Source organism: Exophiala dermatitidis, assembly GCF_000230625.1.
Source record: "Exophiala dermatitidis NIH/UT8656 unplaced genomic scaffold supercont1.5, whole genome shotgun sequence".
NCBI lineage: Eukaryota > Fungi > Ascomycota > Eurotiomycetes > Chaetothyriales > Herpotrichiellaceae > Exophiala > Exophiala dermatitidis.
Window position 1 is genome coordinate 2413254 of NW_008751650.1, and position 26673 is coordinate 2439926.

Sequence of the window (26673 nt, forward strand, 5' to 3'; positions counted from 1 at the left end):
GGCTTGGCAGCATGAGTAAGCACAGTCATTTTTAAATCCACGCTAAGAGATTAGTACCTCGGAAAAGTTTCCTGTTGAGGGACAAGCATCGTCACAAGTCACAAGACCGGAGCCTGAGTGGGTAGTGCTGCGGTGCTACGGGTATTATTGGGGCCCGACACTGGCAGTTGCAGTTGCAGTTGCAGTCCCTGAGACAACATGAACGTTCCATCCGTCATGCGTCGATTGGCCCTCCACTTGCCTGCGCTCAGCTGCGGTTTTATTAAGGCGCAGCATACTTACAGCAGCACCAACACTCCCCGTCGTCCAAGTATAGGTCTCGGTTGCTGCCACACTCTCCTCCTCTGACTGCTGCTGCTTGCTCACCTCTCCTTGTTCCTGTCCAACACCCGACCGAATCACACACTCACACCTCTGCGCCCTGTCCTGCCTGAGCTGCTGGGTTGATCCCTGGCCCTGTCACCGACTTGCTACCTGCCACTTCCGCATACCTACTCTCTCCTTGTTCCCCGATTTAACCATCATCGTACTTGGACCTAAAGACGCCCCAACGGTCCTGAACTTCACATACCTTTGTTGCACAGGACATCGGACGTTGTCTTCTGGTCGTCCCGAGAACGAGCACGAATAGAAGACTTCAAATTTCCGTCGAAAGCTCTGTATATCCAGGTCTTCACGGATATTCTCAAAGGTCTTCACGGATATTCTCAAAGAACCTCAGCTGTTATCTGCGCTTCTCGTTGCGTTGGCTTGCGCATGCACCCGGTCGCTTGCTAGCAATCCCAGTCAGTCCAAAGCGACTGTTTTTGAGCCTTGAATATCACTATACTTTGCTCGAACCCTATCTTGCAATGTTGAGCAGCCAGCAGCCGTTTTGAACCTACCTTTATCCTTCGCCAGTGCGCCTGTGGTGTGCATTCTCACGTTGACTCTTGCGCGATTGCGTCCATTCAAACGACCCTGATATCGTAACTGGTGGACAGCAGTCATGTCTTCCAAAGATCCGTCCATAAACGACAAAGCTAGTGCTCCAAGTACCGAGTCCAAAGACTCCGGCGCGCCCTTGCTACGCAATGCGTTGGGAGACTCCAAAGCAGCACCGCCATCCCAATCGGCCGAACAGTCGTCCAACTCAAAGCCCCGCAAGCGGGATTTCTGGAAGTTTGGAAAGAAGCAGGAGGAAGATAAACAACAGCCAAAGACCAGCGCTCCGGCTCCGGCTCCGGTCTCACCGCGGGCCACAGCCTCCACGGTCAACCCTCCGACCGCACTTGGTCCATCTTCTCCCGGCGGATCAAGATCACCGCATAGAGGTTCTCTTGCCCATGCTTACGGTCGTCCTGGATCACCCAGCAGCTTTGGACTGCACAATACGTCTTCGAGACCGCAGTCACCGGCGTCGTCGATGATATTTGAGCGGAATGTGCAGGAAGAAGTCATTCCACCGGAAACCTCTCCACACTTGCCCACTCATGTCATCATTGAGAATCATATTGCCCCAGCCTTGGATGCCTCGGCCGAGGCCATCACCAACGACAAGTTGGATCCGGACACAGTGGAAATTGTGACACATGCCACACATCAACCTGCCGCCGTTACCCTTACTGGGCTGGGTGCCGAGCAGTCGATGGCATCTTCCGTGGTGGACGACGGCTCTCCTTCACCCCCGCCCCAGCTGGCGGCGCCAGTTCATCGACAGGACACCGACAATGTATCTACATATGGATCTTTCGATTCGGGCGATGTCCGTCGCCTGAGTTTCATCTCGTTTGCTGATGTCGTGCATGGCGAGCAAGAAAACTTGGGAGTGGCTGAGGCCGCTCGACGAGACTCGGCTCACTTGTCGGGTCATCCTTCCTTAGTCCCTCCACGGTCACCATCCCCCATTAGATCTCCTACCTCTTCGGCGGCATTTGGTACATCTCCGCCGACGAGCGTGACCGCATCCGTCAAGGGGTTGGAGCAATCACCCAACCGAGCACCTCGAGGGACAGGAAGCCCGCTCCCGGGACAGAGCTCACCTTTGGCGTTGGGAAGTGAAGTCAATATTGAGACAATGAGACAGGCGCTACGAAAGACTGGCAGTGGAGATCTGAGTCATTTCCGCAGCGCACCGTCAAGCGCTATAGGCAATGACGATGGAAGCTATCTTGACCGACCGTTTCGATAAGGAATGTGAAGACGATCAAAGCGAATAGGACCGGGACTGGGATACGGTGGAAATGGAGGTGGGAGGCGAGATGGTCATGACTGAAGGAGGTCGTTGTCAGGCTCTGGTGGTTTTACCACATAAGAATGAAAGTTATGGATCTCGGGATGGTTGAATTTTTATCGTCCGCGGTACAACGCAAGGGGCAACGAGATGCGAACGCGAACATGATTTACGCTGGCGGAATATCATGCATGAGGTGCTTTGATGGTTGGAATGGAGGTTGCGATTACAATCGCAATGTGATGGGATTATGAACTTTGTGTCTCTGTTTCAGTTTTTGGTTTCGGCATATTTTATATTCAAGAGCACAAGAGTCAAGAACTCGGAGGAGAGTCGAGTTTTGGTACCTATATTTCTTTTTCAACAATTTGACTTGGTCTGCCGTGCTGCTCGCCAGGCCGCCAGTTTCCTTGCTTTAGTTACTCGCGTGCTGCATTGGACCTTTTCAGTTATAAGCATCGGAGGAGCATCAGATCAGTCACCCAACGAGAAGATTCAACCGTGACTACAATACAGCACCACCTCGTAGCAGGGACTAAGTAGTCACCTAGGTGGTAGTTCTGTGCATACCCTATACTGCCTATCAAGACATGCACATAGGTAGACAATAGAGTATAGCGGATACAGGTATACATATCGACATAGGTATTGACGTATTGACGTATAGCCAAACTGGCACAAAACACCCCATTTTCCTTCACCCATTCTCTCGGACACTATTCAAGCACATCATCATTCTCGGATGGATGGATGGATCCAAATCGATCGAGATCAATCCACCTAACCTATTTTGCCCTTTCCATTTTTCACTTTCCAATCAATATTCACATTCCCGTTTGATTGCATCCCAATCCAATCCAATCCACGGGTTCATTCTCGCTCGCTCGGTTCACACTATCCATCTCCTTTAATGTCCAGTCCAGTCTCAATGAAACTGCTCCTCCGTCACCCCCTTGCCCATCGCAGCCGTCGAACTAACGCCCCCCTGGACCATCTTCAACAACCCATCCACATAGTTCGCACCGGACCATTTCTGATGTGTCACGACATCAATCTTGGCCGCCATTTCGGGCTCCTGGATCAATTCGCCGTAGGCACGCATGCCGCGCTTGGCGAATTCTTTGGCGAAAGTGTCGGAAATCAGCGCGGTCGAATGCAGACCTGCCAGAGTAATAAATTGCCAGCAGTATCCCAACTCGCCGAGGCGTTGGATGTAGGTCTCTTGGTCTTTGGCGGACATGGCGGCCTTCCAGTTGAATGAGGGGGAGAGGTTGTAGGCGAGTCTAGTAAGGAAAACACAACGTTAGTACAGATATTCGCATCTCTTGGATCCGCTCGGCTTCGCTTTGCCTCGCTTCGCTCAGAGGTTCAACTTACTTCTGTTCCGGCCACACGGCATGAACGCCCTCGGCGAATTCCTTCGCCTGAGCGTAATCCGGCAGCTTACTCTCCATCCAGATCATGTCGGCATAAGGAGCATACGCAATGGCGCGGTTGATGGCGCACTGGCAGCCACCCTGGAGCCGGTAGTAACCCTCTCGGGTGCGAGGGGCATCCCAGTCCCAGTAGATGTCGACACCGGTTAAACCCTTTGCGATGGCGCGGCATTCGTTGTTCGACTTGCCCTTGGAGGCTTCCTTGTATTTGGCGATGAGACTCTGCTTGTCCACATGCACGCCGGCGTTGATGGCGTCGATGACGGCGTCGTCAAACAGTTTCAGGCCGGCCTGTTGCATCCAGTTGTCCTCGATGGCTTGGAGCTGGTCGCCGTTCTTGCCGGCTTGTTCGGCTGCGACCATGAGGTCATTGAGCGGTTGCAGGTTCGCGTTGGTCGATCCCAAGATGTACGCGTGGTCACGGTGGTCGATGGTCGTGGTGATCAGCGTCGCGGCCTCGGCATCCGTCCGGGCAACGGCCAACAAGTCGACACCCATAATGTCGGCTTGGGCTCGGATCGCCACTAGACGGTTGATGTGCTCGGACACGGGCACCAGCACCTTTCCGGCCATGTGGCCGCACTTCTTGGTGCCAGGGGCCTGGTCTTCAATGTGGATGCCGGCCGCACCGCGCTCGACGAACAACTTGGTCAACTTCATCACAGCCGTCAAGCCTCCGTGGCCGGTGTCGGCGTCGGCGATGATGGGGCGCAGGAAATCCGTGTTGGCCACCTGGGCTCGCTTCTCCTTGGGCGTCGTGAGACGCTCCTCTCGCTGTTTGCGGTCATGGAACAGTTGCGCCATGAACAGCTGGTTGACCTTGTTGGGCACCGTGTTCATCGGGTAGTCGGCCAAATCGGGGGATGGCTCGTCGGTCGACGAGGCGGTCGAAGAACATTGCCAACCAGAGACGTAGACGGTCTCGAGGTATTTGTTCATCTGGGTGAGCATGGTGGGTTCGAGACAGCCATAGGTCGTCGAGGCGGTCTTGGTCTATTTGTAAAAGGTCAGCCCGGCTATAATCTTGTCATACACGAGATCTCGCAGTCATACAGCAAATCGATGCTCAACCAACTTCCACAGCTTCTTGGCTTGCGTGTTGCTGGGATATTCAATCTTGATGGTGCCTCGCTTTTGGGCAATCTGCTCGGCAGTGTAGGGTCGTCGGGTATATCTCCATCTCGAGTCGGTCCACCATTGCTTGATGGCTTCCACGTCTTGCAGGTATTTCTGCTCTTCTTGTTCAATTTGAGCAGACATGTTGAAGGTGTTCACGAGGAAGACTTTGTACGAAAAAGGTAGGCCGCTGTCGTCTGGCTCTGTCTACTACTCTGAGAGAACACAACACCCTCAAACAAACACTACAAGAGAGGAGAGACCTGGATGATGAGGACAATCGACAGACAGACGAGCCGAGGAGCTTAAACAGTCATTGAGAGAAAAGTGGAAAAGAGGAGCATGCGCCATGAGTTAAGTAACAACAGCCACCTCCCCAGAGAGCGGCGGATCGGCCGAGCGCGGCGACATGACTGGTTGATGTTGCTTCCCTCCATCTCCGATGAGCTGAGAGGTATGACACCCCGGGGCACGGTCCTAAAGCGTGCTTGTTCATCTCGACCGGTTCTGGCCAAGCTTGGACACTGCGGTATTGGACCCGGGTCAAGGGCGGAAGAGGAGTTCTGAGAGTTAGGGAGGAAAAGCGGCCGACGGGGATTGGTTCTCGACACTGACAGGGCTGGGGAAGAAGCCGGACTGGAGGAGAGAAAAGAGGCAAAAACCCCGTCTAAACGCCAACGAGCGATTGATAGTCCAGACACTGCCATACTCTGCTAGGATGCAGGACAGTCACTTGCAAGAGCTGTCTCGGTGGACGCTCGGCTTGTGGGGGATGTGAGACGGTGGGAACGGGAAGCGAGGCAGGAGAGGCGCGAGGATTCGAGGATCCCGACGACGACGACGGCGACATGTGCCTCGATTGGGAATTGCATGTTTGAACGATGACGCCAGCTCCAGCTCGGCTCCGTTCGCCCGCCAAAATATCAAGCATTGCTGAATGTCCTCAATTGATGTACAATTGTACACAGTTGTCCATATAGACGAAGGAGGATTACTGCATCACTCTCTTCTTATCAACCTCCTTCTCATCTCTTACCTGCAGTGCTATACTCGTCGTCGATACACGTGCCCTGCGCAGGACAAAAACTGCATGAGTCAAATGCCCCGCCAGTCACGGTGTACCTCGGCACAAGTCACGTGAGCGATATCGGAAAAGGCAGGCGCCTCCTTTTGGTGACTCCAACCTGATGCTTCGTCAACTCTTCAGTCTTGAAACAACCTACGAAAAAGAATCGGAGCCTGATGATGACTCTACACGTCCGGTCTCTGTCGCCATATTGTTGTTTCGAGCTCCCCGTATGCTCACGAAGTAGTCCGAACTGTTACCGTGGCCGTTGCCGTGCAGATGCCGCCTTGCTACCCGATTAGAGAAAATGATTTGATATGAACAACTTCGTGGTCCTCTATCCGAGTGACTCTAACAATAACGGTCCAGGCATAGCCGCAAGACCAAGGTATGTACAGTTTATCAGGGCTTCCTGTCCTTGGTCTGCTTCATCACTCAAAGTTCTCATAACGCCGTCCATGGGTGCAAGGGCTCAAGAACAAAGCAAAAGTCGGAAAACCATGCACTGCCTGCTGAGCATACGCCACGCGCCGTCCGGTCCTCCAATCCTGCCCCGGGTCTGGTCATAAGAGATCGCGTCCAAATCGAAGAGAATGATGCCTTCAGGACCCCATAAAAATACAATGAACCCACCGTCCCAATCTGGAAGGATGCAAGCGTGCGACAACTTCGTGAACGCATGGCTCTTCGCGTTTATTAGTTCTCCGGACTCGAACTGATGGCGGCTTCACCTTCGTCTGCCGATTCCGGTCGTGATTCGTCTGATCCTTCATCGATGGTGTCGTCAAATGTGCCCAGCTTAATCTCGGTTGCTTTAGCAAACGTTTCCCAGGGAGTGAGGGTACCGAGTGCTCGTTTCATGTGCATCGGGATGAACGACAAGCCATACACGTAGCTCGCATTGACCCAGCCAAATCTGTTCACATCTGTTAGTCTGGACCCAAACAAGACGAAGGCTACAAACTTACCCTTCTCTCGGCACGCCTTTGAAGTCTGCACCTTGGTTGCCGTATTCCGCTTCCACCTTGTGGGGATCGAGCTCGCGGGTGACATCGTACTTTTCAACCACTACGCCGTTGAAGTCGACAAAGGCCTTGGTCACCATGTACAGCCACTTGTAGGCGAGACGTTGGGCATCCTCGATGTAGCCGTATTTGATCAAACCGCCCCAAGCAAGCATCTGCTGCGGGGCCCAGCCGTAAGGATAGTCCCACTGTCGGTTGGGCCGGTCCAGACCGATCTCACCACGGGACTCCTCGGTACCAGAAACCAATCCACCAAAGCATTCAAACTTGGGTAAGGCGTTGAGTACCAATGCAGCAGCCTGTCGCGGCGAAGCACATCCTGCCCACATGGCCCAAAAGGTGGTGGCGCTCTCGTATGTGGTGCGTTTCTTGTTGACCGTGTCATAGTCAAAGTACATACCCTTGGCTTCGTTCCACATGTATTTGTCGATGCGAGCCTTGCGCAACCGCGCCCGTCGGTCCCAGGGCGCCGAAGTCTCATATCCTTCCTTGCGGTTGGCGTCTGAACGGAATTCTTCGGGAATGACCAGTCGATCTTTGAAGTATTGTCGGATGCACCACGAAATATCGATTTCGTACTTGTAAAGCAGCGAGTTCAGATCAATGGTCGCCAGATTAGCCGCACAGCCCTCCAGCCGATATGAAGTGTCGTGTCCTGACTCTCGAACGGCACGGTCGTGTAGGAAATACTCGTCCAACTCTGGCTCCTTCACCTCTTCATTGTTGTAGGCCTTGACAAACTCCTCAAAGGACATTCCATGCTTCTTAGCATAGGGAGTGATGATGTGCACAAAATGCGAGGCTTCGGTTTCAGGCGGAACTCCGGCGCCGTCCGGCCGGTACCGAGAAAGGCCAGTGGCGGGGTCGTACCGAGGAGCAGACATCCAGACGTCATAGTACTCCTTGATCGCGGCGGTGATGGCCATTCGCAGAAAGTCGAGAGCACCAGGCTCGTGCTTGATCTTGTCGTAGACCTTGAGCGCCATGTCGGTCAAGAATGGAGGTTGCGATCGGGTGAGGTAGTACGAGCGATTGGCGTTCAAGATCTTGCCATAATGCTGAATGCAGAAACAGAAGTGGATGACCATCGACTTGGCCAGGTCGACTCTATCATTCTGGATCAAGCCAATCGACTCCATGTAACTGTCCCAGCCGTACAGCTCGTTGAACCGTCCACCAGGCACAATGAAGGGTTCGCCCTTCAGTGTCTCCTTACCATCGATCGTCACCTTCTTCATTGCCAATGCCAAAATTCCTGGAGCATCGTTCAGACTGCGCACGTATTGGGCGGTGATAGGCCCCTCCGGCAACCACCGGACATCCAATCGCATTTCAGGGCGGTCCTGGGCCACCTTGGTATAGTATTCATGCTGCTCCGGGCAGCCACGTGGAATGTAGATACGAGGTCGAGGATCGTCAGTCCAGTCTTTCGGATCACGGCCGGCCTTTTCAATGGTGTCGGCGTCGAGACAGCGGGTGAGGTTATTCCAGAACTCATGAGCGATCCGGCGTGATAGTCGGTCGACCGGATTCTCGCTGAGACGGGAACGATGAATCTTGACCACTTTCTTGCCCAGATCTTGTGCCAATGTCAACTCTTGCAGCAGATTGCTGATCATGTAATTGCCGCGAACTTCAGCTGTGCGATAGCCGGCAGAGGCCAACGTGCCGAGACTGATGTGCTGTGAAAATTGGTCAGTTTCTGCTGCAAAGATTGGAAGGAGATATGCTGGCTCACTTTTGGTCCATTGTCCTCAATTGTGATCTGCTGGTTCCCGTCAATGTCCTCTCTTTCGATCAAATCTTTGAGAGTGCGATCCACGTCGACCAGCAGTTCTTGATGTTGTTGGTAGTGCTCATCTATAGAGGTGTGTCAGTTCAAATCTTTTTCACGTCGCCTTGGGTGGAAAAACGCACCATGACTGGTACGGCGGGCAGGGTAGTTGCCTTTGTACCCTGGGAGATCTTCGCGGGCAGGCTTGATATACTGAGATCGGTTAGCGATGCTTCCTAAAAGGCACAAGTGCCGCACATACCGAGGAGATTGCTCTGTTGCGTGAACCCAAGAGCTGGCGTCTCACGGCTTCCTCATCGTAATAGACAGAAGGAGAAGAGTAGGGATCGCGACGGTCTAAGGATGAGCTCCGGCGATTGTGCCCATGTGGCGGGGTCATGACCGGTGGAAATGTGTTCAACTTTAGGTCCAGGAAACAAAGTCGAGGGGTCGCGAGAACTTAAAGAGAGACGAGGTTAACTGAGTTCTGTTCAGTCGGCGCAGGTTCAAGCGTGTCAAAGTGTTTTCCAAGTGGAAGTTGATGACAGCCGAGAGTCCGTGACGGTGACGGGGGTAAAAGATAATAATGACAGGGGGGCGGCAATGATGTCGTTGCGGACCCGCCTGAAAGTTTTGAAGGCGCTGCAAATGTCGTTTTTAGAGTTAGACGCCGGGAATAAGCAAAGACACCCAAGATTTGGGTTGGGGGCCCTGCACCACGCCTGGATACGAGCTAGAGAACAGATTTTTCTTCAGATCGGCTATGGCCAAAAGGATGATTATCGAGCACGCGACTGACTGTAGGAATGAGCTGAGGTGTATGTTGGCAGTAGTGACAGTGAGGGCGATCTTGAATGTAAGGGCGAGAGAGGCCGTGAGCGTGAATGAGGTGACAGGACGGTACTTAGTAGGAGGAGGTGGGTAGGTGGGCAGAAGAGAGAAGAAGCGGTGGGTAGGTTGTAGAATTCAAGTTGCGGTGTGTTGCTGCGCTGTACTGCAGCAGCGCAGTTGGTTGCAGTGGTACGTCGATCGCAGGTGAATCTACAAAGAGCCTGCAGTAGCAGCCGCAGGAGCAGCAGTGAATGTGAGAAGGAGAACCACTGGCACTCTGGACTGGCTGCGACTGCAGTACAGTGACTTCAGGCTGCAGTATCGTGGGGGTGACCGGCTGCTTGTCTGGCAGTCGCAGGCAGGCTACGCAAGTGACAACTCGTACTTGGAGAGACTGAAAGGACAGAGAGCGCAATCTAGCAGTGGCTGCAGTGATGGCTGCTCTCAGTCCGTATCTTCACTGCAGCGGCGGTCAACAACAACAAGCGGCAGTTGCTGCAAACAAGGAAAATTGAGGTCAATCAAATAAATGGTCAGGCGGACAACAATGAATGAGACGACAGACAATAGAATGCGCACTAATTAATTGATTGATTGATCGATTAATCCCACAGATTTCGTTTCAGTATAGGTAGGTATTTGTTGATGTCGGGTTCTTTTGCCAGCATTTCAACCTTGTAAAGGGTTTCATTTAATTAAATCTTAAGGACCTCCCACAACCTGCTTTGGTTGAAGTCAATCGTGATATGGCCGTCGACTCTCTCGAGTCGGGAACGAAAGTAGTGGCACAAACGGCAAGTCCGCCCACGCCGACAGGGGAGAAGAGCAGGGGAAGAAAGCAGGGTCCCGGCGGTCCGTGGCATCCAGGCTCTTTGTCTCTGACGCCTAAGCGAGGGGCTTGGGGGCAGCCAGCCACTCACTGTTAGGCTGCCAGGGGAAGACCGAGGGGCTCGCGGGGCTAGGGAGGCCTACTAGGGAAGCCTACAGCAATCCCAGTGTCCGTAGCCGGTGGTGTCGTGTCGCCTGCAGCGCAGTGACACGCGGGAGGTGCGATATTCGAATTGGGAAATCGAACCGCTGTATTGGGCTTCGGGCTTCACAGTCACGGTCGTGAACTCGGACAACAACTATAACCTGGTCACAAGCGCAGCTGATCGGAGTCCGTGTGGAATGTTAGGTATGGTAGTGGTGTAGCCGCGAACAATCTATTGACTTTACTACACCCTTGTTAATTGTTTTTTTGATTGTGATCTTCCTGATTACAGACCAGGTGATGAAATACCTCCTGGTAGTACAAACAGCCATTTCTCGTGGTTACTGTGGCGGTGGCCTGCGGTGAGACCACTCATGGTCACTCTGAATGCGCCGAGCAGTGGCCCCTGAAACTTGAACAGGATATCGCTCCAGGCCACTGCTGCACTGCATGCGGCGCAGTGGCAGTATTTCCCACAGCCTTGTTGCTCGCCTGAAATCAGCCAGAATGCTATATTTACCCTCAGCTGGAACAGTGAGCCGAAATAGGTTATGTTACTAAGGTAATATTCTCCCATCCATGTTGATGGCTTACTGTACTCCAGTACTGTCCACACCGCCCCTCGTCCCCCTGCCTACATTATTGTACACTGGCAGCGTCCTACGGTGATTCCAACAGTCGTCTTACCTACCATGTGGCTTAGGTACCTATAAATGCCAAAATGGCCTGCTTACTGGTCCTCAACTCTTCGTGACCCTCCCACTACGCATGTAGGTACTCGTAAGAAAGTTATACTCACTTCCCCACCAGCTGTGGCTGGTAGCGATCTTCTTGGACTCTCCCGCAATGTCGGCATCCGAGCCCGGCGTACGACAACTACTAGTACGACAGTGAGTATCCGCCTCCGCATTCCGGGGCTGCAAGGCACCATCATCATCGATCTGCACATCTCAAGGCTAGAGCCAACCATTATTGCCGGGCCCTCAACGGCAGTTAACGTCAATCCCATCTCAACGCCAATCATAAGGTAGCCAGGTACCACTAGTAGTGGTACTAGAATCGCCCGCCCGAGATCGATCTACAACATTGTATGCAATATCTCCAGAAGCATGGCGATGTCCCGAAACTCAGCCAGATGCTAGCAGGTACCAAGGTACTATATTACTACCTGCTCGTAGTGAAATCAGAACAGTGTAGAAACAAAATCCTGGGTACGGGTCTGCTGCTCCCAAGTCATCACTGCTATACTACGCTCACATAACTATCGTAGCCATGTCGAGGCATGCTTCCTCCCGATCTTGTCGCGATGGGCAGACTCGCCCGCACCAACCGCACCAGCTACGCACCGTACCCTGGGCCTCCCTTTCGAGGTATTTGCCACTTTCCCTTTCATCTTCATATTCCCACACTGTCGCCCCGACCTTGACTTTCTTCTTGAGCTTTTTCTTGACCACTCCGCCGATGCCCTCAATCTCCTGCTGGAAATAACCAGGCCTGTTGCTACTGGTGTAGTCCGGTGTGCCAACTCTACTCGACTCGTTCCCATCGTGCTCCCAGTAGTGGTCATGGGGACTGCCCTCAGAGCATTCCATCTCGACCCAGCATACAGATTTTCCGCTCTTGGCCAGACAGTCTGGCCCCCGTCCACATTTCTGCCCCTGGTTGCCGACCCCCAAGCCGGTGCCCAACCCACCGCCGATGTGAGTAGAATATCGAGATCGCCATGTCCACACCCGCTTGTATGTCGTGTCGGCGGCCCCGAGATTCTGTCCACAGGGACCGCACAAGAACACCCCGCGAGCTTCGCACGTGCAAGGGCCCCGAAGAAATGCTGGTGATGTGAATGAATCCAAGTAACTGTGGTCGATCTCACTGGCGTCCAGCTCAGAACCCGAACTCGAAGTAGAATGGCCGGAATACGAGCGCTCCGACTTGACTGAACTCGCGCTGGATATCAGAACGCCATCGATTGACTCCCGTGCCGGAAGACGGGGGAGAAGATGCGATTCCAGCGGTGCATCCAGACAAGTGCTGCATAAGCGCCGATGACGATCCTTTAGTCTGGCATTACTTGGGCTGGGAGACTTGGCCACGCAATTTCGACAGACGATTGTTCCACATCTGCGACAAGGAGCCACCAAGTCTCGAGCGCAAGAGCTGATCTTGCTGGACAGCCCCGTAGACGCATAAATCCCCTCGGGGACCGAGCGTACCCATGGTCTTGCAGCATCCTCCTCTTGACTGGACACTGGCCAGGCTGCGGACGGGCCGGGGTGAGGGTTGTCGCCGTTATTCAGCGATATTTCAATGTCTGTCTCTTGTAGACCAGTCGCTGCAAGTAGTTCTGCCAGCACAGGTTTCTCGTCGTGAATGCATCGCAGGGAATGTGCCTTAAGTTGGGGGGCATATTGGGTCAAACTTGAGTGGACGCTTCTGCAGGTTGCCGCCAAAGCATGAAGATCATTGAGGTCGAGGTGGCTGGCCAGAGATAAAGCGACACTAGATACCAGATATTAGTCTCTGAAGACGCCTGCATAAAGCAGGTTTGTCAGTGCATACGGATAACACGTTAAGGCCGCCGCCACTCTGTCTGTAGTTTTGCCCACTGAAGTAGCCACTCCCGTTATCACAGGCTTCAGCTGGTCATGGTTAGGAGTTGAGAATGGGGGTGGTGACCGTCTCGATTCCACCCCATTACACGATCGATCGTGGGATGAGCAGTCATCGTCGTCAAGGTCAACAAACACCGCCATGGTGCCATTGGAGGCAGCGAAAGTGATGGAAGGCAAGTAAGGGGTGACTCAATGGACTTTGCACAAGAAAGACTCCTCAAGCGCCTCAACTGTAGAGGGACCGGGAAGCCTGGTGATGCATAGGAAAGGCGTCGTTGAAGAACGGGCTGCGAGAGACGGTGTTGTAGAGGGGCGTCGACCAGCCTCCATATCGTCATGAGGAGAACTTGACGGGCGTGACCGTGCAACAGAACTTGAACGCCACGCGGAAGCGCACACGCGTGCGACTACATGCACCGAACTCGGAGACTACATTGTACAGCTTGAAAAGCTCTGATTACAGCTGCGTCGATGGATCTGGACCCACGAGAGCATCGTTCTGTCGGTCTACAGTACAAGCGGTGTGATCGGCCAGGGGAAGTCTTTAGTGATCCGCGAAGATTGAACCCGGATGTCGCAAAATATGAGTGCCTGACACCGTTGCCTCATGTTGACCCGATGGCCAACATGATCCATACCGCGTTTGTCTGGGACCGAGGCACACTGCTAAGGTCTTCAGGATAACGCAGTCTCTTATCTCAACCGTGAACTGCTCCATCTCCCTTCTTCAAATTGTAACTAATAACCAGGTACAAATTGCTTACGAGTCGGTCTGCCTACTACTAGTAGTTGCTGACACTGTGACGTCGACACGTGAGGGGGCAATCCACATCTTCATTAACAGAGTCGAGTTGCATTTTGCGAGCCTTGTGGACTTCTCACCATACAAAGTTCTGAAGGTCTCTTGAGTCGGTTTACGAGGATGGCGTCCATCAAGTTGCCTGCGTTCGAAAACACCCCTGTCGAACAGATTCCTTCGATTGTTTCCCGCCTCCGCAAGACTTTTCTCACACTGAAGACTCGCCCGGCAGACTTCCGACTGAAGCAGTTGCGCAAGTTGTACTGGGCCATTGCTGACCATGAAAAGGAGCTGTTGGAAGCATGCAAAAGAGACTTGGGCAAAGGGCTGTTCGAGGCCATGGTCTCCGAGGTCGACTGGGTGAAGAATGATATAATATACATGACCCAACACTTGGAGGAGTGGATGAAGGATGAGAAGGCCCCCGACATCCCATGGATGCACAGGATTGTCAACCCGAAAATACGGAAGGATCCCTTAGGTGTTGTTCTTGTGATTGGGTAGGTTCAAACTGAAGACAATGCTTGCTCAAACTCATTCTTTACAGTGCCTTCAACTTCCCTATCAATCTATCATTCGGCCCCATGATCGGTGCCATTGCAGCCGGAAACACTGTGGTTCTGAAGCCCTCCGAGCAGACCCCCAACTGTGCGGCAATGATGCAGAAGATTATGGAACAGTCATTAGATCCTGACTGCTATGTCTGCGTCCAAGGCGGAGTACCGGAGACATCGGCCCTGCTGGAGCAGAAATGGGACAAGATCTTCTTCACGGGGTCGGTAAATACAGCAAGAATTGTTGCGCAGGCTGCCGCAAAGAACTTGACCCCCGTTGCGCTGGAACTCGGCGGGAAAAATCCGGCAATTGTGACCAAGAAAGCGGACGTGCATCTGGCTGCTCGCCGTCTACTGTGGGCTAAAACATTCAATGCAGGACAGGTCTGCATCAGTCAAAACTTCGTTTTGGTTGACAAGGAAGTCGCTCCAGCCCTCATCTCGGAGTTGAAGGCGGCCTTGAAAGAGTTCTATCCTAATGGCGCGAAGCAGAGCACCGACTACTCTCGCATCGTCAATCTCCGAGCATTCAACCGCATCAAGAAGATGTTGGACTCAACTTCAGGCAAGATAGTTGCTGGGGGAACAATGGATGCTGACGAGCTATTCATCGAGCCTACCGTGATCGAAGTCACTGATCCCAAGGATCCTCTTCTGGTGGAGGAGTCCTTTGGACCGCTCATCCCTGTCCTGGCCGTCGACAACCTCGACCAAGCAATCAGCATCGCCAACGAAATCCACGAAACTCCTCTCGGGGTGTATGCTTTCGGCTCCAAGGAGGAGACTGATAAGGTGTTGGCGGCGACTCGTTCCGGTGGTGCCAGCATCAATGACGGTTTCTTCCACGGCATCATTCCGAATTTCCCTTTCGGCGGGGTAGGCGACTCGGGCACAGGAGCATATCGTGGAAAGGCATCCTTTGATTGCTTCACGCATCACCGGTCCATTACCAAAACACCAACATGGGTGGAAAAGCTGTTGGCGGTGAGGTATCCGCCCTTCGATGGCACCAGCAAGTTGAAACAGTTCCGAGCAACGGGCGTTCTCAAACCTGACTTCGACCGAGATGGAAACAAGAAGGTTAACGTGCTGTGGTATCTGCTTACTCTAGGGGCGGGAAGTGCGTCCAAAGGTGCGGTCAGAGCAGCGGTGCTTGCTGGCATCTATCTAGCCCTGACAGCCCTGAGGGACGGCCGAATTCGGGCCCCATGGGTTTACGAGAGGGTAAAACAGATTGTATACTAGGATAACCATATATACCTAATGACCGGGCATGAATATAAGCATCATCAAGCTCGAACTGGGTGATGGACCATGTACAATGTATTGTAGCATGAAGAGAGCCTCGCCCACCACACCAACAAGCCTGAGCGCGATGCCAGGGAACAGCCACAACTCGGATCGGTTTGCCTGCCTTAGTAATCACGGTGTGAGCCACAATCCGTGCAGCCTGAACGCACTGGCAGTGGCACTGGCAGTGTTGCACGTCATCACATTATCTGGACTTTTTGCTGGAGTTGAACCCTCCGAGTCGTCCATATCGGCTGCTAGTACCGGGGTTCAAGTTCTGCTGATACTACCGCATCTGCCACTGATACGTCCTGACAACCTAAACACCTGCACGATCACGAAACACTGCCTCTGGTTGGATATTCGGATCCTGCCACTGCATCTTTTTTAATTCCCTGGCTGCTGCAGTGCATCTCGGTCGAAAGCACGTACCTACACAGAATCAGGCTCAGGCTCTGGCTCTGTATCTTTCCTCCGCGTTCGAGATCTCACCGTCGACGGTGGCTTTCCAGCATCCTTCGCCCACTCGCCCACCCGCCCACCAATTCTCCATCCTTCCCCAACATCAAACCGACTGTCTACAGCCAGACTTCACCGCAGCGTCCTGTACAGTGGCCGAAGCCAGGACGCATCCCCCCATATCATGACATCAACCTCGACGACGCCATTTGCAACACCTGCTACCTCGCTACCGAGCTCAAGGCCGGGTACTCCCCCGCAAACTCCCACGGCCACTCCCACCAGTGTGCCTCCAGATGCCCAGTTGCAAGATGAGACATCCAAGCTGAGGACCTTCCTAAGCCTACTGAGAAAGTATGTCCAAGCGATATAGGAGCCTGGATAATGCAAATACCCCAGGACAAAGTGGCAGAAAAGGTGGATGGGACCTGGGCTGATTCAGGATGAACCTGACAGATTTATCGGCGTTTCGGATATCGCCAATGTTCGCTTTTCCCTACCTTCGCAGTTACTAGAACCTATCCCGAACCTTGGTAAGCACTCAATGGCGGATGTGTCGAGATACTTGGATTGACAACGGACAGAGTACTGGCACTACCTCGATCGGCCTGAGACTTTTGCAAGGTGAGGCTCGATAACACACTGGACACCCTGCGCCAGATGGCTGTGGCTGACGGATACCTAGTATCGGCACATCAGATGACGAGCTTGGTCGCATGCTGGAAGTGCTCAGGTTCTGGTTCACCAAAGATTTGGTCCGTGGCTCCCTATCAGACCACCTTAACTGTGTCATACTGAACGGGAAAACAGAAATATGTCAAGGGCAAGCCTTGCAAGCCATATAACTCAACGCTGGGGGAGTTCTTTAGGGTTTGTTCTTCCTCAATCCTATGCTCAGTTCCTCTACGGCGTGAGACAACTGACTTATCGCTTCGTCTATCTAGTGTAATTGGGACATCAGCGAGCCCGCACCACCGATATTGAATCCATCTAAAGCGCCGCCCCAGCCGCCGACCGACCCTAAACAGCCCACTGGCAAAGACCAGCCGGTACGGATATCATTCTTGACCGAACAAACGTCCCATCACCCGCCGGTATCAGCATATTGGTACGACTGTCCAGAACGAGGTATCCATGCCCGGGGCTATGATCAGATTTCCGCTCGCTTCACGGGTACATCTGTGCGGGTCGTCCCGGGCATGTATAATCGAGGAATCTTCATCACCCTCACCAAGCGGGACAACGAAGAATATCAGCTTGTGCATCCGGCAGCGTCATTGGGTGGTCTGCTCCGAGGATCGCTATATATTTCCGTGGCCGACACGTGTTATGTTACGTGTCCCAAAACAAAGCTGAAGTGCCTTTTGACATACGTTGAAGAAAGCTGGTTCGGCAAGGCTCAGAATCGCGTGCACGGAGTCGTATTCCGCTACGACCCCAACGACGACAAGTACACGCGGGTCAAGGACGTTCCAGATCGGGACATTCTCGCCAAGATTGAAGGTTGTTGGCAAGATCAGATTTACTACACGATTCCCAAAACGGCGGCAGTCAATGAGCGGAACCTGCAGCCAACCTCAGAAAAACAGTTGTTGATCGACCTGCAACCGTTGATGCCGGTGCCCAAATCCTGTCCACCAACCCCAGAACAATTACCCAATGAGTCACGTCTACTCTGGAAGGATGTGACGGTGGCCATCAACGAGAAGCGGTACTCGGACGCCACACGCATCAAACAAGACCTCGAGCAGGCGCAGCGGGACAAGGCGGCTAAGCGGAAGGAACTCAATACTGAGTTCAAGCCACGTTTTTTCACCGCCGTCACCGAACCGTCGGGTAAGCCCGAGCTGACCGACTATGGCAAGCAGACTCTCGAAGGGTTGCGGAAAAAAGAATTTCGGTTGGAGCGTATCCCCGAGCCTGGAATTGACGAGTAGCTGTGTAGTTTGGTCATGTGAAGCGATTTGGTTTGCGTTTTGCGAGAGAACACAATATGACAAAGCATGCTGCATGGTTGAAGGTGTACAGGTTCAAGTTGTTGGTGATTGGACGTGGGCTGGGCGGGCGGTTAGGGGTTGCCCCAGGTCAACACAGGCGGGCAGGGGAGCAAGTTAGAAGAGGCATATTTATTCCATCATGGTCAACATCTGGGGATGAATCGAGTGCCCGAAAACGATTGCATTTATCTTGTCCTTGGGACGTTTGGTTTTTTTGTTTCTCTTCCCGTGTTCTCTGTAACCCACCTGTAGATGTAATGCACTCGCTCGGTAGTCAGAGTACTGCCGCCGGGGGAACTACTATAATATATGACCCCTGGATGATGATGGTGGTGGTGGCGGTGATGGAATAATCGAATACATGTACCTACCAAAAGCTCCTGGACGGTGCTCGCATGCGCGCAAGCGAAATGCTTGAGGAAGGGAAGGAAGGGAGAGAAAGATGGCTGCGTCCGTCGATCTGGAACGTCAGAATCTAATAATGCAAGTGGCGCGCATGCCGACAGATATAATCTGATACTTAGTAACACGAAATCGTGGCGATCCATAGAATAAATATTTGACTTCCTTTTTCTTTTTTTTTTGTTATTTGATATGGATTCTGCAAACCCAGCCCAGAACAGAAGTAGGATCACCACAGATTGTTTGCAGATGCATACCTATGCATGTCACGAAGCAGTGGCATGGGGAGAGAAAGGGCTCCGGCAAGGAATGATGGACACAACCCATACATACCCAGGTACAGACAAACTGTGTATGCAACCCAGAAAGGATCCTTTTTTCTAAAGTGAGGGCGGGGGGCATCCAAGTACTTCGCAAATACAGCAGCCCCATTGCACGATGCACAATGCACACTAAGGTACACACTGCCGACGGCGACGAGGATTGTGCGTGTGTACAGTAACAGCAAGTACACCCATTAGTCGGACGTGCTCTCGGAACGGGGGTCTTTCTATCATAACCTCCGCATCGTCGAGCGAGGGCAATGACAAATATGGTGGTCGTATGCGAAGGTATTTTGAAACATGGTCGGTTGGCAAGGCTGGAACAGAAGAGGATGGCGTATATCTCATCTTGTCGAGATGAAACAACAGCAATGGCTTTCCAAAAAGTTGTAGATAAATGTTGGCGTTCGTAGTAGGATATGTTGAAACAAGACATGCCCGGCAAGGCTGGCACAGAACAGCATGGCGAATATCCCACCATGTCGAGATGAAACAACAGCACAGGTCGGGAAAGGTTGTAAAGTAACAACTGCCGGTGTTTGCAGTAGTGAGATGTTGAAACAAGACTTGCTGGGCAGGGCTGGCAATCGGAAGGGAATCTATCTCTTCGTTGACATGAAACAGGGCTCAGCGACCATTGGAATTTCCAACTGCAGAGGGAACTTCTTCGGTGACATGAAACCGCTCGGTAAGGCTGGCGATAAAAAGTCACTACTACCTCGTTGTTGAGTTGAAACAGGACTCAGTGAAGGCTGGAAAATGCAGAGTAATTGTCGTCGTTGACATGAAACAATTCGGCAAGGCTGGAAGACTGAGTGAATCTCTTTGTTGAACATGAAACAAGACTTTTAGCCGGGCTGAAGGTTGCAAAGAACACATCTTGAAGTTTGTACATGCTGAAACACTGGAGCTAGATGGGCCTCGTAGGGCTGCGCACTATTACTAGTCTTCATCTTGAAACAAGGGAAGACGTGATGCGAGGAGGTCAACTTACTGTACATACCTTACCCATCAAGTCGAGCCGGAATCTTGGGATCACACGCACTAGACTAGAGCATTTGATATTGGACGGGGTCAAAAGAGTTAGCCTTCGTGATCCGTGCCGATTCCGGAACTCTTAGCGAGTCTTATGCATGGGTTGGGTCCCATGTTTGAGATTGTCGTCTAAGTTGGATTGCTTCGTCTTGCAGGGTCAAGGTCTCTTTATGAGGCAGGGGATAGGGGCAAACATTGTAGACAGCAAAAAGAGCCGAGCTGCATGGTGGTGATTGCATTGGGCAGCATGTGGCAATGTTATGGGATTGCGACTTATACCTACGGCAATAAGTTCGTCCAAATAATGAGGTGTGGGATTCGCCATGGTTTGTAAACCGCCGAAGGCCGCAGGGCAATGTAGATCCACGTTTCATCTCTCTTTGCTAGGCCTGATTGGTTAGCGCGATGCTTCTGGCTCCTTCTGTATCTCAACAGTTGTCGGCAATATATTCCTTGTAATGTGATCTGGCCATATGCCGCTAGCTAGGGCGTATGAGCTCGATTGAATGTATGTGCATTTTTGGATGCACTCCCCGAGACTGCTTGCAAGACATAGACGGGGCGTACCACCAACACAGGGCGGCTCCGGCGATTGAGTGTCGGCAGGAGCCGTGGTTGGCTGGAGCGGCGCTCTTCTTTAGACACCTCGAGGAAGGCTCTGCTATATCGGCTTTGTGGCTGCATTCGGGCGAGGTGCCGTCAACGATCTCGGTTGAACTCACAAAGCTCGCCAGCAGTAACCTTGCGTACGGGATCGTCAACCATTCCGCTTTGACTACTCCGCATACAGATAGTCAGGATTCATCGAGGATTGTTGGTGTTGAAGGATGAAACAAGCCCATACTCGATTCTAGATAGCCTTTTGGCGAGATTGAGCACTAGGGAAGAATCAAGTGGGTTCCATGAACGTTAGCTCACAAGCCACATATGAGATTGCTTCTTTGTATATGCCAATGTAGAGAAACATGGTGAACAGACGTGGCTTGTTGTGGGGCTTCGTCGTTCCAAAAGGGTAGTCGGGTCGGCATATATGAGAGGCCGGCGGAGAGTGCATCAAGTCCTGCTCCGCGTTTTTTGGGCTAGGATCTGGGAATGGTGGTAATAATGACGAACCACAGGCATTGTGGAGGTCATTGCCTGGGCGGTATTGACAGTCACATTCTAGGCTGCCATGATTACTCGATCACTTGATATGCGATGTTGCACAAATTCCTGTGGTGGTGTTGTTCCTGCAGGTCTGTTCAGCTGGACATTGCAGGATGTCTCGAATCAGGCGTGTCCATGTGCTTGATTCGATCAATATGCTTCTTTTGTGCCACACACCCAAGCGCCGCACCTCCTCGCCAGCGGGACGCCGATGGCTATAAGCCTAACTCGACCAAGAACGGAGGATATCTTTGGCCGTCCCACAAGTAGTGCTTCCTCCAAATGTCTTGTAGATATCTGGTCTAGGTAGCACTGCAAATGGAAACCTGGGTCACGAACGACCCGGTGGCTGGTTCTAGCTGATGCCCGCACGACAGCGACTATTCGCGATTCCAGCTTTTGGTTGACATAACGAATGGGCCATTGTGGAGACCCAGGCTGGCATCTGCAAGGGCTCGTACTCGTACGGTCAAGTGGTGTGACCCGAGGGAAGCGAGAAGTATACGGCGATGAAATCGGCAGTGACAGGGGTATCAACCGGGCCAGCCACGGACTAACCGTGGAGATTCTGAGATGGACGGAAGACGGGGAGAGAAGGGTGAAGTTGATGAAGGACAGGGAGCTGCGACAACAATCACCACGCAGATGCAGTAGTGCTTCAGGTAAGGCAGACTCGCGCCCGTCTAAACAAAGTTATTTAGTCTAAAAAGAGACTTAGCGGGCGGGAGAGGCTTGGTACGTGGTTTGGCAGCCAGTGTTTCAAGCCTAACTCGTAATAGAATAACCTTATCCCCAAATAGCAGGAACCATGCCGTAATAGGGCAAGCGGCCGTGATAGTCTAATCGGGCTGCACCACCCACTCGCACCCACTTGAGAACTTCCCTGTCACCATGCATCAGTCTGAGCAAATTCCTCTCCACAAGATGCAATTCCATTCGCATGGTGGAATCAACGGCCGCAGGTACCAACGACCCTATCGTCTGGAGAGCTTCTGCTACTGTGCGGAACGGAACACACAAAGGAACCAGAAACAGGCAACTCACGACCCGAGGGCGACGGGCAATCCAGCCGCGATCGGGAATGGTTGCACAGGCGGTCACGAAGGCACTGCAGGCTGCCCGCGCGCCCGTCCACAATCCGCAATCCACGATCCACAATCCGTCACCGTATGTCAGGTCCCTGCTGCTGTGCCCGTTACCGCAAACCACTCTCCCGGCTCCCAGGCTTCCTGGTCCTGGTGTGAGGCTCCTGGTCGTGCTCTCTTTTTGCGGTGCAGGATGATGATCTCGTCATCTCACCTCAGAAAAGCCAATCTCAACACCTCTGGGGAAACCGGGTCGCCGCTCTTCCCCATGAGCCACTTCTCCCCGTAAGCATCTAGTCGGGCTTGACAGAAGACGGCCAGAGGACTCGATATCCCCATCCGGACCAGGACAAGCCTGGCCCAAAGCCTCACGTCCTGTACACAGCCGCTCCGCTCTTATTCGCTGGCTCCGGCTCCGGCCGCTATGTCTCCTTGACCTTTTTAGCGAGTCCTCCATTGGGAGCAATTTCACCCTGGGTTTGCGTGAGGACGCCGTCTACAGACAAGAAGGCTGTTGCTATTGTTCCATGCTGTCATGTTAGCTCACCCTGATCCATTCCCCTACGGACAAGAATAACTCAGCCTGTTGTACAAGGACACTTTCTGTCATCGCCCCACTGGATGAACACCCCGGCTGCCCTCTATCCTTCTAGTACTCAGCCCTGCCAATGGATGTCAAGATCGCTCTAGTCTTCTAGCCTTCCCTTCTTCCACCCTCAAAACCGTCATCGCCCTCTTCACGCACACTTCTCATCCTCAAACCCATGGCGGAGTCTCCATCTGCTCAAACAAGCTTAATCTTGTCTCGAGGCTCAGAAGGGGGCGGAGGCTCCCAAGCATCTGCACAGACTCCACCGTGAAACGGTCGGCACCAACCTTCTGGTTGCTACCTATACTCTTATATCTTCAATACTACACCCTGATCCCGTCATGGCCCCAAGAAAGCACTCTCATACATCTCGACATAGGGGCGTGGCCGCGTTGTCCTCGCCCATCATTCCTACCGAACAAATAGCTCTCAATCCTTCACGTCCTTCCGCTGCTGTCAACCACAATCTCCAGTCAATAGAGTATACACCAGGCACGCCGCCTTTTCCAACTCAATTTCTTGCTGAAAATACTGCTACCTTGACAAGGCCGCCGATAGCAGGAGACTCCCCGCTTTCGCCTACTGAGGGCCAAACTTTGGACTCGACATCCCGTCGCGAAAGCACTTCCACCATGAGGACCTCGTCCATCCCCCTCGAGGGCACTCCGACCTGCACGCCCACCGGACGGATCAGCAAAGCAAAGAAGGGAAAACGAGTTCATGCTTGCGAATTCCCTGGATGCGGCAAGGTGATTTTAGCTTTTACCATACGTGTAATGCGACAGCCAGCTAACATTAGTCTAGGTGTTCACCCGTGCAGAGCACAGAAGGTCAGTCTGCGATCGAGACTGGGCATCTTCCTTTTCTGACGTTCTCGTATAGGAGACACCAACTGAACCATAACCCTGAAGCTCTTTTCCCTTGTACCCGACCTGGTTGTCGAAAAGCATTCCACCGAATAGATCTTCTTCAACGGCACTTGGAGAGACACGACCTCGACAGCATGGCCGAGGCCTCGTCGACGCACATGGGCCATATGTCGCATATCTCGGCCGCGTCAGAATCGCCGTCCTCAGTCATTCCCACCCCGATCATGAGCAGTCCTCACGCCAGCCAAAGTACTCGCAGGTCGAACTCGGGGGCTCTCTCCATCGGGTCCCTCGTCAACCCTCAGGGAGATTATCGCTACAATGTGGGAACACCGGCATTCAACAGCTACGGGCGACAGTCAATGCACTATATACCACCAGGTTTCACTTCGTCCGAAGATTCAATCTTCTACACTCCTGAGAGTAGCCAGTCTCCTGTTTCAGATTACTACAGCCGCTACCACCCCAACCGCCAGAGCATCTCCTCATCTTCTTCTGTTGCTGCCTTTGAGCTCAATGGAGCCTCTCCATTGACCAGTGGGAATATACCTGGGCAGTGGGCACCATCTTCCGCACCTCCGGCGAGTATGCCCGCTGCCACCGGCAGCATACTCGACGAGGGTGCCTATGTTCCTGTATGTGACCCTATTTTTCATTGGTTTGGTGCTTGTACTGAGGCTGATCAGTCTCCCGCAGACTCTTCCCTACCAATTCCACTCTCCGAGCTGGATGGAGACGAATGGAACGTCATTCGACGAGAATTATCAACTGCATCTGGGCTTCTTCCCCGAGATTCCTCAACCGCTGTACCAGCAGCTATAAGGTGGCATTGCCTGGATTACTACTGGCAATACTTTGATCCATACTTTCCTGTGGTTCATCGTCCGACCTTTCTCCCCACGATGCCTAGTCCTCTCCTGGCCAGTGCCATGGCCGCCATCGGCTCTCTCTACGACAACAGACCGGACGCCAAAGTGTACGCTCTAACCCTATTGGAAGTTGCAACCAAACTTTTGAGACGCCGAGACAACATCACCAACCGGTCACGGTTGGCTGATTTACAGACTGTCTTCCTTCTGGAGGTTCTGAGTAAGTACTGCGCCAGACGTGTCGAGGTCGAAATGTCGGCGAGGTTTCGGTCCCTCCTAGCAAGCCTCGACCAAACTCGTCGATTTCTGGCCAGAGATTCTCTCGCGGTTTTCCGTACTCTTTCAAAGGATCGATCAAGTGATGACCTGGCAAGAGCACACAAGTTCTGGCTTGAACATGAAACACGACGGCGTATTCTTCAAGCAGCAACTGTTTTGGACCAACAGCAAGTCACCATGTTTGAACAGCCGCCTACTATCGTTCAACACGAACGGTCGCGACGGCCCAGTCTTGATCTTCGATGCAAGATACCTCTCCCTTGCTCAGATGAGCTCTGGGAGACCAGTCCTGTTGAAAAATGGGAAGAAGTAGCGTCGAGAAGCGGTGGCATATCTAATTCAGGTGCTACTTCCAAGGATATGGGTGACGTGGCTTCCGGTGTCTCGTCAGGTCTTGACTTTTTTCAAATTCAGGTCAGCCTTACGGAGAACCCGGATGTGCCCTTTGACCGGTTACTGCTGCGACGTGGCGGCCCGTCCCACGCCCATGATCACGCTCGTCTTGTCTTCAACCATCAAGTGCGCGAACTCGCCCGACACACTCCTATCCGACAACTGCTTATTGTCAGCGGCGAGTCGTGGGTTTTGGGCAAGAAGCTGGAAAATGAAGCAGAGTTCCAGGCCGCCAAGCGCAATCTCAGAGCTTGGGTAGACACCAATCGAGAGAGCCGGATTGCGTTTTGGTATGCCACGCAATTGATCCGGAGTCGCGTCGAGATCACAACACCTTCGGAGACTGAAGACGTCACCGTTTCATTTCTGGACACTTACATGCTGCACGAGCCGTGGTGTCTGTATCTGGCAGCACTTGTTTGTTGGGCATACGGACTGAGCGCGTCGATGAGACCAACAGAAACCAGTGGCGGACGTATGTCCGGCCGAGCCTCGTCGACTGTCAGTGAAGCCCAGTCTCAGCTGTCTCATTGTTCCAATCCGCAGCCGCCTACTGGACACCCGGCACTTCTGGAGCCCTGTGAGGCCGCGTCTTCGATGCGCGAATATCTAGAAGCAACCAACCTCGACACACCGGAACAGCTTCTCCAGCTGGATCCTCTCGCCTTCGGACAATTCCGGGGCTTACTGGAAACCGTGCGTCTCCATAAGATTGGACACTACCTAGGCGGCCTTATGAACGATGCTGAGCGGGTTTTGTATCGATTGGTGGAAGGACGAGGTCGACTATCCCATTTTTAAAGAACAGTCCAGCCTACTTACTTTTTTTCTTTTTTTCTTTTTTTTTCTGGCTTTATTGATGTTTTCGACTAGCAAGCATGCGTTGGCGTTTGAGCGAAGGAGTCGACAGATGTTTTTCTCATGGCTACGATGGCCTGCAGTTCATTACGACAGCAAGTTTTGATTTTTTGTGGCTTCGATGCAGGGCCCTGGTGCCGTCAGAACTGGCAGCATCGGATTCTGCAGTAACGACTCGGATCGGCCGCATTTCATGGCGAGCGGACGACCGGCGGCTCATGAAGATGATGATAAATGGATGCGGCGATTTTTTGGTTATGTGCACAGTTTCGACTTTATGAGCGAGTTTATGAGCGTTTATGTTACATTGGATTTGCTCAACCCTGATATCCCATCTGTTTTGCACGCGTTTTCGGAGTTTCAAAGACAGGCCGTTGGATGTCATCTGATCTAGATCAAAGACATATACATATCTATATACATTTGTATAGCATGTATAGTTTACAGAGTACGGTGCAGTTTGTTCGTCACCACAACGAGATATTTAACATCCGACCATTTGACTTCTAACCTCGAACCTCGGCGTTAGCCAACTATCTGCTGTGCGAAAGTCGTCTTTGCATTATCGTGACCGATTGACTGCTGATGGCTACTGCAGTGTACTACGAACAGTTGACTGCTAGTATTTGCCGACTGATTGACCCCTGCTCTGCGAGCCTTGTCTAAGCCACAGCCACACTA

The 26673-nt window shown here is 52.7% G+C and overlaps 9 protein-coding genes across 9 annotated transcripts; 5 read left to right on the plus strand and 4 right to left on the minus strand.

Moving 5' to 3' along the window:
* Window positions 1–988: 988 nt before the first annotated feature.
* HMPREF1120_06432 (uncharacterized protein) lies at window positions 989–2170 on the plus strand (the record flags this gene model as incomplete). Its single annotated transcript, XM_009160635.1, has 1 exon — window positions 989–2170. The coding sequence occupies one exon, from the start codon at window positions 989–991 to the stop codon at window positions 2168–2170; it is 1182 nt and encodes a 393-aa protein (XP_009158883.1).
* A 326-nt stretch (window positions 2171–2496) lies between these two features.
* HMPREF1120_06433 (isocitrate lyase) lies at window positions 2497–5830 on the minus strand. The gene is made up of 3 exons (XM_009160636.1): window positions 4702–5830; window positions 3590–4641; window positions 2497–3495 (listed from the first exon to the last, which is right to left on the minus strand). The coding sequence occupies exons 1-3, from the start codon at window positions 4906–4908 to the stop codon at window positions 3138–3140; spliced, it is 1617 nt and encodes a 538-aa protein (XP_009158884.1). The 5' UTR covers window positions 4909–5830; the 3' UTR covers window positions 2497–3137.
* Window positions 5831–6141: 311 nt separating this feature from the next.
* On the minus strand, window positions 6142–9987 carry HMPREF1120_06434 (neutral trehalase). The gene is made up of 5 exons (XM_009160637.1): window positions 8892–9987; window positions 8773–8842; window positions 8594–8715; window positions 6799–8537; window positions 6142–6746 (listed from the first exon to the last, which is right to left on the minus strand). The coding sequence occupies exons 1-5, from the start codon at window positions 9027–9029 to the stop codon at window positions 6527–6529; spliced, it is 2289 nt and encodes a 762-aa protein (XP_009158885.1). The 5' UTR covers window positions 9030–9987; the 3' UTR covers window positions 6142–6526.
* Window positions 9988–11448: 1461 nt separating this feature from the next.
* Window positions 11449–13768, minus strand: HMPREF1120_06435 (uncharacterized protein). The gene is made up of 2 exons (XM_009160638.1): window positions 12993–13768; window positions 11449–12932 (listed from the first exon to the last, which is right to left on the minus strand). Exons 1-2 carry the CDS (start codon window positions 13184–13186, stop codon window positions 11687–11689), a joined length of 1440 nt encoding a protein of 479 aa, XP_009158886.1. The 5' UTR covers window positions 13187–13768; the 3' UTR covers window positions 11449–11686.
* Window positions 13769–13967: 199 nt separating this feature from the next.
* Window positions 13968–15643, plus strand: HMPREF1120_06436 (aldehyde dehydrogenase (NAD(P)+); the record flags this gene model as incomplete). Its single annotated transcript, XM_009160639.1, has 2 exons — window positions 13968–14344; window positions 14392–15643. 2 exons carry the CDS (start codon window positions 13968–13970, stop codon window positions 15641–15643), a joined length of 1629 nt encoding a protein of 542 aa, XP_009158887.1.
* Window positions 15644–16331: 688 nt separating this feature from the next.
* Window positions 16332–18084, plus strand: HMPREF1120_06437 (uncharacterized protein; the record flags this gene model as incomplete). The annotated part of the gene is made up of 6 exons (XM_009160640.1): window positions 16332–16501; window positions 16604–16680; window positions 16732–16771; window positions 16833–16902; window positions 16958–17017; window positions 17092–18084. 6 exons carry the CDS (start codon window positions 16332–16334, stop codon window positions 18082–18084), a joined length of 1410 nt encoding a protein of 469 aa, XP_009158888.1.
* Window positions 18085–18643: 559 nt separating this feature from the next.
* On the minus strand, window positions 18644–21729 carry HMPREF1120_06438 (uncharacterized protein). The gene has a single exon (XM_009160641.1). It carries the CDS (start codon window positions 19348–19350, stop codon window positions 18730–18732), a length of 621 nt encoding a protein of 206 aa, XP_009158889.1. The 5' UTR covers window positions 19351–21729; the 3' UTR covers window positions 18644–18729.
* A 1336-nt stretch (window positions 21730–23065) lies between these two features.
* HMPREF1120_06439 (uncharacterized protein) lies at window positions 23066–24415 on the plus strand (the record flags this gene model as incomplete). Its single annotated transcript, XM_009160642.1, has 4 exons — window positions 23066–23473; window positions 23529–23554; window positions 23607–24228; window positions 24290–24415. 4 exons carry the CDS (start codon window positions 23066–23068, stop codon window positions 24413–24415), a joined length of 1182 nt encoding a protein of 393 aa, XP_009158890.1.
* An 80-nt stretch (window positions 24416–24495) lies between these two features.
* HMPREF1120_06440 (uncharacterized protein) lies at window positions 24496–25935 on the plus strand (the record flags this gene model as incomplete). The annotated part of the gene is made up of 1 exon (XM_009160643.1): window positions 24496–25935. The coding sequence occupies one exon, from the start codon at window positions 24496–24498 to the stop codon at window positions 25933–25935; it is 1440 nt and encodes a 479-aa protein (XP_009158891.1).
* Between the last annotated feature and the right edge of the window lie 738 nt (window positions 25936–26673).

Bases quoted from the DNA above. Each gene is read 5' to 3' on its own strand.
- HMPREF1120_06434 (XM_009160637.1), bottom strand. From the start codon at position 9,029: ATGACCCCGCCACATGGGCACAATCGCCGGAGCTCATCCTTAGACCGT. The intron at 8,843-8,891 runs GTATGTGCGGCA...AACCGATCTCAG, and splicing joins GCAACAGAGCAATCTCCTCG to TATATCAAGCCTGCCCGCGA. The intron at 8,538-8,593 runs GTGAGCCAGCAT...CAATTTTCACAG, and splicing joins TTGAGGACAATGGACCAAAA to CACATCAGTCTCGGCACGTT.
- HMPREF1120_06433 (XM_009160636.1), bottom strand. From the start codon at position 4,908: ATGTCTGCTCAAATTGAACAAGAAGAGCAGAAATACCTGCAAGACGTG. The intron at 4,642-4,701 runs GTATGACTGCGA...TTTTACAAATAG, and splicing joins TGGTTGAGCATCGATTTGCT to ACCAAGACCGCCTCGACGAC. The intron at 3,496-3,589 runs GTAAGTTGAACC...TTTCCTTACTAG, and splicing joins GCCGTGTGGCCGGAACAGAA to ACTCGCCTACAACCTCTCCC.
- HMPREF1120_06435 (XM_009160638.1), bottom strand. From the start codon at position 13,186: ATGGCGGTGTTTGTTGACCTTGACGACGATGACTGCTCATCCCACGAT. The intron at 12,933-12,992 runs GTATGCACTGAC...TCTGGTATCTAG, and splicing joins GCGGCCTTAACGTGTTATCC to TGTCGCTTTATCTCTGGCCA.
- HMPREF1120_06438 (XM_009160641.1), bottom strand. From the start codon at position 19,350: ATGGTGGGATATTCGCCATGCTGTTCTGTGCCAGCCTTGCCGGGCATG.